The 11,099-nt window shown below is 31.4% G+C and overlaps 1 protein-coding gene across 3 annotated transcripts; it reads right to left on the bottom strand.

Moving 5' to 3' along the window:
* Positions 1 to 6,754: 6,754 nt before the first annotated feature.
* LOC107905538 (ribonuclease P protein subunit p25-like protein) lies at positions 6,755 to 9,592 on the bottom strand. 3 transcript variants are annotated; one of them, XM_016832200.2, is made up of 9 exons: positions 9,308 to 9,592; positions 9,062 to 9,184; positions 8,802 to 8,882; positions 8,616 to 8,704; positions 8,435 to 8,509; positions 8,112 to 8,173; positions 7,976 to 8,035; positions 7,668 to 7,856; positions 6,755 to 7,350 (listed from the first exon to the last, which is right to left on the bottom strand). In XM_016832200.2, the coding sequence occupies exons 2-9, from the start codon at positions 9,182 to 9,184 to the stop codon at positions 7,274 to 7,276; spliced, it is 756 nt and encodes a 251-aa protein (XP_016687689.1). In that variant the 5' UTR covers positions 9,308 to 9,592; the 3' UTR covers positions 6,755 to 7,273. The 3 variants fall into 3 exon arrangements, with proteins under 3 accessions (XP_016687689.1, XP_016687690.1, XP_016687691.1); XM_016832201.2 differs by having other exon boundaries at positions 7,677 to 7,856; positions 9,308 to 9,505; XM_016832202.2 differs by lacking the exon at positions 7,976 to 8,035 and having other exon boundaries at positions 9,308 to 9,505.
* Positions 9,593 to 11,099: the final 1,507 nt, after the last annotated feature.

Genomic DNA, 11,099 nt, shown 5'->3' with positions numbered 1-11,099 from the left:
CCTGCAGAGGCTCCAGATTTCTGAGTCTCATTCAATTATTCCCACGTTCTCTCTCACACCCACATGCTATCTCCCTACAGAAGAGCCGTGAATGGATCGAAAACCATAAGTCCCAATTGTTGTTTTATGGGATTTCTTTTATTCAACATTTGTTTCCATTTGAAGATAAAAACGACACCTCCACTTGCTGCTTTTATTTTTGCAATAGAATATTTCAATCAGATCAGAGCATACATACAAGTTCACATGGTCATTTGTTTGACCCATAGCACCATTTTATGGCACATGATTCCTTTTTACATTACCTCTTCTAGGTTCAACAAATTTATCCTAATGTGACTTTGTAAAAATATCAAATGGAATTTGAGATGTTAAAATCAAACCCTTACTAGTCCAAGCAAAAGCTTCAATTGTAAGTCCAGTCATATACTTTCACCAACAGCACAACCTAATTGTATTAATATTTCACATAATCTTTTTTATTGTAAACAATTAATTTTACTTATTATTACTGTTGTAGCAATTTGGATATTTTCTATTAGCTTCCAAGTTTTTGTTTTTTTTTTCTTTAAATTCATCACTCAAATTGGAATATTAAAAATAATTCGGTGGCCTATAAGGTTTAATGAAAAATAAAATCTATTATCCCTGGTTTTCAGTAATACGCACTTATCCATAAGGTTTATTTATTAAATTAATTCTAAATAAAATAACAACTTTAATTTTGGTATTAGTTAATTATTATTTTATCTTCTTCTTTTTTGTTATCTTCCATTTTTATTTTCAATAATTTCAATTAAATTAATAAAATTTAATTAGTTATAAAAATAATTTAATTATTAAACCCAATTATAAATTGTATTATATTTTAATATAATCATGTGTTAAATATAATGTATTATTCTATTAATATAATTTATATTTTTTTGAGAAGTTACACGTGTAATCACAATTGCAATTATAACGGATGCATTTGAATATATATAATCAGAATTAATCATTACAAAACATGATTAGATTGATAATCAAAACATATGCAAAGTCTATATATAGTGCAACATAAACCAAGTACAATCACAACTATAATCAAAATTAATCATTATAGAGCATGATTAGATTGATAATCAAAACCTACACAAAGTCCATATATAGTGAAACATAAATCAAAATAAATATAAACTGAGAACCCACACATAATTTACATAGAGTAAGACTCGAATCTGGGATCTTAAAGTTCCTAATCTTAACATCACCATTAAGCTAAGGCCTATAAGAGAGGTTGACTCGGTCAGAAAAAGCCTACAGAGTATTGTTTGTCAGGAGCCAACAAGCCCTCCAACACGTTAATATTGTCTTCTGTTGCAATTTTGACTCCTAACTCTAATGAGAGCCTAGGTGCGGAAGAGGTGGAGGATTCACATAGTAGGAGCACCTCACCAGGTGCCTGGTAAGGCAGACTATGTGGGCATGTTACAAGGCTAAACTTTAGCCTAGCAAACCACATGACTACCTTAGATAGTGAATTTTTGCCTAGTTAGTCTAAACCTTCAAAAACTAAGAATTTTGAAGAAAATTATCTAAGGCATTGGTCTATAAAAGCGACTAAGCAAAACAAGTAAGACAATAAAAAAGTTGAGCTCCCCCACATCTAACACTTAAAATATTGAATGAATGAATACAAATAAGAAGGAATGCTTTTATTTATAGTGTAACTCTACTACATCCAACAAAATAGATTAAATTACATTAACCATTGAGATTAAAACCTATTTATAAGATAAGGTTCTAAGAAATTTAAACTCTATAGAACATTATTTTAAAGATTGCAAGTCTTCATAGTTGATATATAATTTTAAAATTTATCAATTAGTCTTCCCGCATTCTTTCAAGTAATATTAGAACTCGTCATGTAGTGATAGCACCCTCAAGCAAGCGGCTAGAGGGGCAGACTGAATCGCCTTCAAACCTAGCTCCAATTCGTTAAGTAAAATTAATTTTTAAAATGGAAAATAAAAAAGTTAAAATTTTAACTTTAACTTTTTCAGTTTAAATATAAATTACGATAATTTATTTTAGGGATAATATGATTTTTTGGCTCTTGAACTTGGTAACTAGTTCTACTTTAATATTTGTACTTTTTTTGGTAATATTGGTATTTAAACTTGGCAACTAAATCAATTTTGGTCCCTAAACTTGAATTCCGACAATATTTGATGATGTGGTTAGTGTTCCTTGTACAAGATTGAATTTGTCAGTCGAACCAATTGGACAAAGAATTGACTATATACCAGTCCGAACAAAGGAGCTAAACCGATTGAGTAAAAAATTACTCAAAACTAGTAAAAATCGAAACTGAGACAAAAATTAAAATTTGAATAGGTAAAAATGGTTTAATATTTTTTTTATTTTTTAAATCTTGTATGATATTTTAATTAGTTAATTATTGTTGGTCATCTAGTTGAACCGATCAAGTCAATTGAACCAGAAATTGGTGGTCTGACCAATTTAACCATCAGTTCGGTTATTAGCACAATCTCAGAGTGTCATGTAATCAACTTTTTTATCTTTTTTAAGTTCAGGAAACAAAATGAATCTAGTTGTCAAGTTAAGATACCGAAATTGACCAAAAAAAGCACAGGCAAAGTGGATCTAATTGCCAAGTCCATGGGCCAAAAATTATATCATGTGACATCACTAACAATCCCCGAAAAGTGAGCAGTGTCAATTTGGGTTGACACGTGTTTGAAATTTTTAGAGTAAACAAAAATAGAAATATTAATATTATTGAAGAAGGTAATTGGGTATTATAGGAAATTAAATTTTGAATTTAGGGAAATTAATTTAAGGAATGGACTAAATTAAAAAAGTGTAAGAAGTGTTAGGCCATAGTGCAAAACTTAAAAATAAGAAATGACTAGATTAAATAAATGAGAAGAAGAGCAAGGACTTGGAGTGAAATTTGACCATGAAAGTACATAGAAATGTGGATGAGATTAATGATGAATAGGAACCATTTGATTGTAATGACAATGATTAGATTTTATTTTAATTAAATATTATTTAATAAAAAACCATTTGATTGTAATGACAATGATTAGATTTTATTTTAATTAAATATTATTTAATAAAAAAAAGTAGATAGATTTTTTGTTGGAAGGATGTAGAAAACGAAAGTCAATCATCATCTTTTTTTCATTATCCCTTTACACCCCCATTTTTCTCAAGCTTTCATTTCTTTCATTTTAGTCCTCCACCATTTTCAACTCTTTCGAAGCTTTAAACTCCGAAATTCCTTCATAAATTTTTAATGAAATCACAAGAGTAACTTTACAGCTAGCTAAGTTTTATATGGAGTTAGCTAGAATATATACTTGAAGATAGAAAAATGAAGAGTTAGGGGTTTTGAGTAAGGTTAAGAGAAGAAGGAGAGGAGTGAACATCAAATTGGTGATAAAGACAAAGAAATAGCCAATGAGTGAAGGAAAAAGGAAGAAAAGGATTATTCAAGCATTTTGTTGTCAGTATATCGAGAATTTTAATTTGTATAATTTAAACCCTAAATGAAAGTTCGATGATTTATTTTAGTAATACTCATAGGATACATTAGTACTTGAAAATTTATTTGAAAATGTGTGTTGATGAATTGGTTAAATAAGGACTAAATTGTAATGAGTGAAAATTTTAAATGGGTGAAATAAATAGCGATATGAAGTATTTAATTGAGATGTTAGATGTTGATGAAATAAATGTTGTGTGAGAATTGATGATAGTTGATTGTATATAGAAAATGACTAAATCATCAAAATAGTAGAGTTGAACTATTTTTAACTGATAAGTGAATGTAGTGAAATTTTGTATGTTAAATGCTCATGTAGATAAAATGAGAACTAGTAGGATATAAAGGGCATGCTATTAGGAAAGTGACTAAGCGCGCAAGTGATAGTGGCCCTACGGTGCAAGTGGAAGCGACACTACAGTGCAAATGTTAGTGGCACTTCGGTGCAAAGTGACATCCTCACATCCGTGTGAAGAATAGTGACACTTCGGTGCATCTTATCGACATTTTCATATATCCTATTGTGTTCTATTGAGTCTACAATTGGGCAATAGAATACAAGGTAAGTGAACTTAATATGACATTGCTAAGTAATTTGTAACTCGTGGAATTTGTACTTTACTACAAATTTTGTGCATGATGATTGAAACTAATGAAAGTATTATCCAAATGTTTATATATGTGTTTGTGAAAATAATTAAATTTTAAAGCTAACTTAAATTCTTTATATGCTTACTAAGTTCTCGTGAGCTTAACGTGTTTTTTTCAAACGCGTAGGTGAAGATCGTCTGAAGCTTTAAAGTGAAGACCAACTCCAACTTATCTCATCACCAATCAAGTTTTGAAGAGAGTATGAATCTAAATTTTTGGGCATTAGTTTTGGCATGTACGTAGGAATATGTACAATGGAAGATTTGGTACTTTTAGTCCACTTTGTAAAAATTGTAATTTGGATTGGTATGTTTTGGAATTGGATGAATTAGGTGATATTCAAGGTTGAAATTGGCATGTTTGAATTAGTTAAAGTTGAATTTATACGATTTTTTGATGGGGAAACATGTTTGATAATGTTTTGGAATTGATATGGAATGATTTGTGATTGTTCAAGTTTAGTTTTAAGTGATTCAAACATGTTCTAAGTAATTTGTTTTCAGTGTCGCGACACTTAACCTTCGGTGTTGCAACATTGAAGCCATGTGAGTAATCTATTTTTGGTGTTGTGACATCCAAAGCCCAATGTTGCGACATTAGCCCAGTGTCGCAACACCCACTTTCCAATGTCACAACATTGACCCTATTTACCCTATTTTGTATCATTTAAGTCCTGAACGACCCCCATTTCTAATCAGACTTTAGTTAAAGCCCCATAAATAATTTGAATAACTCTAAAGGAGTCTAATTATGTTAAAATAAAGTTTTAATTTTTTTTTATAAATTTGAGTGGCTTGTTTTAATGTGACATCCTTTGTTAGTGAGGGATCGGCTCTCTCCAGATAAGAGGTATTACATATCGGGTTGGGTTGTCAGTCCCCCCCACTTTTTTGGGTTCCACCAAAAAATTCAGGATTACAAAAATTACCTAGTATGTTTCTAACTCACATGAACTTTTCTAATTTTACAAAAATAAGATTAAAAACACTTGTGTTGTAATGATAGTCAACAATTTAATTACAAACCTAAAATTTGAGAAGTTTAAATACAACTGATCTATTTTTTAAGAATCACAACTTTTTACAAATTTACTTGATAACAAATATAAAATAATTCCAAACATCTATTCACATGTATAACAATCGAATATAATTTAAAAATGTCATTTCTTATCTTAATTAATCAAACAATGAGAGGGAAGTAAATTCGATATTCGATTTATACTATAAATATAGTATAATCTGGCTCTAATATCAATAGTTGGAAAATCCAGTTAAGAAAATAAAAAACGTTGCACAACAAAAGTTTAATTTTTTCTTAAAAATCGAGCATTATGGTATTTCTAGTAATAAATCCTAAACTAAATTATTACTTGTGCTTTATGCGAGGCGGTCTAAGTCGTTTCCTGACTTTCTATCAAACGATCTTCTATGTTATCCTCGAACCTTGTCATGCTTTGAGTGAGAGCTTAAACAACACAAGCCGAATTCATAGAATAAAAACTTTGATTAACTTTTAGTGGGAAAGTTAATTTCTCTTTATGAGAATTGAAAAACTTTTGAGTTTTGTAGAAAAATAGAATTTATTCTCTAAATAAATTGTCACTAATTTTTGACAGAATAACAACGGTCAATTGGTGTGTTAATCAAGTCGTCCCATAATTCCTTTTTTGTAGGAAAAAAGGCACACGAGTTTTACTTGAACAATGAATAATTAAATAATAATATTTTAAAAACACAGCATTCCTTTATCTGGAATACCTGATTGGCAGCGACATGCCTTAGTGGATATTAGGGTTTGCCACCCCTCTATCTTGAGATTGAGATTGGCCTTCGGGCTTATCTCATGTATTTGATACAGTTATATGTATTTTCTAGACTTTTAACTAACACATTTAATTTAACCTACCCAATAACTATATTTCTACTTCTCGAATATTAATTAATTTACCAATTAAATTATTATCTTAACACAATTCTAATTTCATTAAAGTAATGACAAGTTTACCATATTAGAATCTATCATGAAATATATATTTAATATCTCGTTTAATAAAACTACAATAATTAATTAATTTAATTCTCACTTCGAAATTCAATTATTTAATTTCAATCAATTAATTCCATAATGAAGTCATTCCTATAAAGTAAAATGATTGAACTCTCATTTATTATAAATCATTAGAAAGTAACTTAACAAGTGCTTATCTACTGACCTTATGATATACCCTCAAGCTTTTAATACATCAAAATATACAACTCACATACACATAATCAATCACTTATTCTATAAACAGATCTAGGACTAATTCAATTTGAGTCCTGTCTAATGAGAGTAAACCACTCCGATACCTAAGACAAGATATCTCCACTATTTGGACTTGATTGACAATAGAATAATCCTTTAATTGATTTGTTCAATTTCAATAAATCAAACCATAGACTTTTTAGATTTACTTACTAATACAAGTTGTTTTCTCATATTTTGATCTAACTATGTAATACATCTTAGTATTATTTAAATATTAGGTAACCAGTACAAATGATATAAATGTGAATACTAAAATTTTATTTCAACCAATATATTAAAAAAATACAAGTAAAAATAACAAATAAACTATACTCAGTATTGGGGCACTAAATCCTAACAAGTACTAACTCAAAAAGAAAAAAAGAAAAGCGGAGGCACAAATGGCTTGCATAGACTACTATAAGGAAAACAGCAGAGGCAGCAAACTACCAAACTCTGGACAAAAACAACAAAGGGAGATTTTCTGTCAAATAAAGGCTAAAATTGTTCAAACATATGATCAGCCTTGGCTACAAAAACAGAAAAGCGTCTGCCACTCGTGCAGTGAGGTAGCTGCTGAACTAGAAAAATCTGAAAGCAACTATGCTAGTCTCTTCCCATCAACACATCCTAAAGTTAAAAACTGCTGGTAAATGAACAATGAAGAAAAAAATTTAAAGCTAAAACAAATGAAGGACAAGATTAAAAAAACCATAAAACATATAACTGGACGCACAACCGACACCATTTCAATTATGTTCAAAGACTGCCACCACCTCATACAGCCGCCTGGATTGGCCCATTAGATCTAAACCCACGGCCCCTACCACGGTATCCCCTGCCACGGCCACGACCTTGAAAAAAGCAAAGCAACAAGACAATTAGAAACAATATTCTTACCTATTCATCAATACAGCAATAAAAAAAAATCTCTGCCTTTCTTCTTAAAGCTATTAAAAGAATGTCTATTCAACTGACAGAAAATAGAACAATTCCTCCATAGCAAGTTATCCATCATGCCATCAAGTTTTTTATTGCATTCTCTTCATTAAAATTGACGTACGTTGAAAAGAATAGAAAAAAAACCATACATTTAAAGGTGATTATGAGAAAAACTATTAAACGTGCTAAAACTCCATTAAATGAATAAAAAGAAAGGGAGAAAACCCACCACGGCTACCTTGTGGAAGGGCTTCATAATTGTAGCCTCCATCTTCCAGCCTACCAACCTGAGGTCCATTGTATCCTCCACGTCCACTGCCTTGGGAACCACGTCCTCTTCCTCGACCTCTACCACTAGCATAGCCATGATTGTGATCCCAGCCTCCATCATCATACTCAGCAGAGACAACAGCATTCCCTGCAGAAGAATACAACTAAATATTGCTTAAAAAATCCTCATATAACATTTAGGGGCATACACTACTAAAACAAAAACAACATCTAACAGGGGGCATCTCGGTATTCAAATTGGCATACCTCTACTCCTTGACCTTACTCTACCACCACGGCCTCTACCTCGGCCATTAGGTGAGCCCCCTGTCAAACAAAAAGAAATGTAAAAGAGATATGGGCAAGACACACAAACAGTTGAGATAATGGAATGTGTCCCTACCTTCTTTGTGATCAATTTTTATGGATGCTTTCACCTGATCAGCTGGTAATGGAGGCTGATACCTAGACGAGGAAGCCTTTCATGGGTCAAAACACTTTTTATTACTCATGTAAACTAAAACACCAAGCCACCACCATCATAAGAACAGAAACCCTTCCATATGCAAAAATTTTCTAGTCCCCAACATGCAAAGATGTGACAGCTAAAACCAATTACCCGAAAGACAATCTTTAATGTTCTAAAATTCACTAAAATTAAAGGTACCATACAAACTAAAGTATTATGCAGTAAAGAGAAAGAAATGTAAAAAGTGTAGGACTTACCCAACAGATGATGTATTCAATTCATTTTTCGAAAGGGTTATAGTGATCATGGGCACATGCCTGGTGGTTTCCAACCTGTGATAGTTAAACAATATTTACTAGGGTTCTCTAAATAAAGAGATTAAACGGCAGAGAAAATAACAACTGTTTTTTTGTGATAAGGGTTAAATATGGCTCTTACGGAAGAAGTCCTTCTTCCAGAGGCTCCCACATACCTGTTATATCCGTGGATCCAATTGATGTAATCTGATGAAGACCTACAATTCTTTTCTGCATAGCAAGTGCATGGACCACAATATCAGCCTCCTTGAACAAGAATCAAACAATAAATCCACTCAACTAGGCAAGTTCAAATAGACAATGATACCTTAAGTAACTCCACCATAGTTACAGTCTTGCTAATGGCTCTTCCCATTGCCTTAAAGACTATTTGATTCGAGCCCATCTCCTACCAAACATTACATTCAAAAAGCAAATAAATGTTAACATTAGATTAATGAGAAGAGCTGCAAACACCTAAGAACTAAAAATCCCAGTGCCTATTTCTCAAAAATAAGCGAACACCAAACTCATATAGAGCTCTAATTGCGCAGACATTAAACAAAAAAGGAGAAGAAGAAAAAACACCTGAAGCAAAGTCATGGCGTAAGTGATATAATTGCGCATCCTGCCTTGACTAGTAACACGAATCTCGTTCTCGTCAATGGGTGTCACTGCTTTCGGCTTCTCCACTCTCTGGTAACGATCCATCTTTTGTCCGCCAAGAAATCAATATTTCAAAAGTTCCAAGTAGCCAAGATAAGTTTTTAAAAGAAAATTACAAAACAGGAAAAAGTAAAAATAAAGAAAAGTGGGGTAAGACCTGGAAAATACCTTTAATGGTTTGTTAATGGAGTCGTAAAGGATAAATTGATGGGGGGGGTAAGCTCCACCAAGAGAGAGCCCTCTTCTACGGCTTATGTTTCTTTTCTATTACGCCCTAAAGCCGCTCTGTTCAGATGTCTCTTGCTAATTTATATCTCTAAAACTGCCATAACCGACTCTTTTATCCGGTTCAGGCCGGTTCTATTTCCTTCAGCCATTGGGTTTTGTTTTATCTGCTGCAAAGGTGCCAACACCGAGAGGTTTGAATAATACAAATTGGGTTCGAAATAGTAGTCTAATGATCCAATGAAATGAATTTTCTGTTTGGATAACAAGTACATGACACGCTCCATTATGTCCTACTTTAACCTCACAACTGGGCCCTTAAAATGGTCCAAATATTTGGTAAGCTTACCCAATTATGGTTATTTTCTTTTTTTGTCACTCAACTATAAAAAATTACAAAATAGTTACTTAATTATGGTTTTTTTCTTTTTTAGTCATCCAACTATAAAATGTTGCAAAATGATCACTTAACTATTCAATTTTTTCTTTTTTAGTCATCCAATTATATTGAATTGTTGGGTGTTTTCATTTTTACGTTAATCAACTAGTGACTAAAAAAGATAAAATTGAATAATTAAATAATCATTTTATAATTTTTCATAATTGAATAATAATAAAAACACATAGTTGGGTGATCTCTACCATTGTTTATCCTTATTAAATATGCTAGACTTGACCCATGGGTTTCTAAATTTTTAATATTTTAAATATTAATAATAAATAATTTTAAATTAAACTTATGGTAATTGTTTATTCAGTATTTCTAAGAATATTTATACATATATGTAAATTTTATTGTTTAACAGAAGAGGTAAAAATTAGTAAATTAGAAATATTTTCTCACATAAATAGTAGTATTGTTTTTTAAAATATCCGATGGATTCTGAACTATACTACTAGATAATATATTAATTAAAATAAAATAAATATTAATATATTTTTTTTAGAATAAAGATGAGTGTGGATTAATTATTCATTTTGATTTTATAATTTATCGATGCAGGTGATAGTTGCTTTTCTCAACATTCTAGTCTTTAAGATTTGAATTTGTGTCTATTTTTTAGACTGCAATGTAACTTACTATTAGGGGTGTCAATTGGGCAGAGCAGGTGCGGGTGCATCCTTCGCACCCGTCTCCACCAAGAATTTTTATCCTCATCCCCACCCCGCAACCCGCTGCGGGTACAAAATCTAAAACCATCCCGCCCCACCACCCACGTGAGTCCCCAGACTCACTTAATCCTCGCTATACTCGCCTCGCGACTCACTTCATATAATATATTTATAAGTATGAGTTAAATAAATATAAACCATTTTTTTATGAAAAAAGTATGAAATACTTGTCTTCCAAACTCTTACCACTTATGTGACATTATTCCAACTACCACCATTAAAAAAAAAGTCGTCGCGACCCTTTAATTGGTAAATAAAATATAATTTCAACACGAGTTTAAAAAATTCAGAAAACAAAGTCTTTAGATGATATCTAAATACATCATAAATGTCTTCAATTACAACACAAATGCAAAACTTAGACGATATTAAATTAATAAAAAAACTATTAAGATAATTATTAAATTAAATTTTTATAAATGTTTTAGTGACGGTTTTTGAGGCGCTGTGAGATCCTTGAAATACAAGGTGCATTCACATATGAAACTGTATGCTAAAGAGGGGCGAGACTGAAGCAACCAGATGCAATGATAATATTGATTAAATGCTGCACTGAAGGAGT

Source organism: Gossypium hirsutum, chromosome D05 (assembly GCF_007990345.1).
Source record: "Gossypium hirsutum isolate 1008001.06 chromosome D05, Gossypium_hirsutum_v2.1, whole genome shotgun sequence".
Classification (NCBI taxonomy): Eukaryota; Viridiplantae; Streptophyta; class Magnoliopsida; order Malvales; family Malvaceae; genus Gossypium; species Gossypium hirsutum.
Note: the sequence above shows the minus strand (reverse complement) of the source record. Positions and strands in the feature narration are given on the sequence as shown.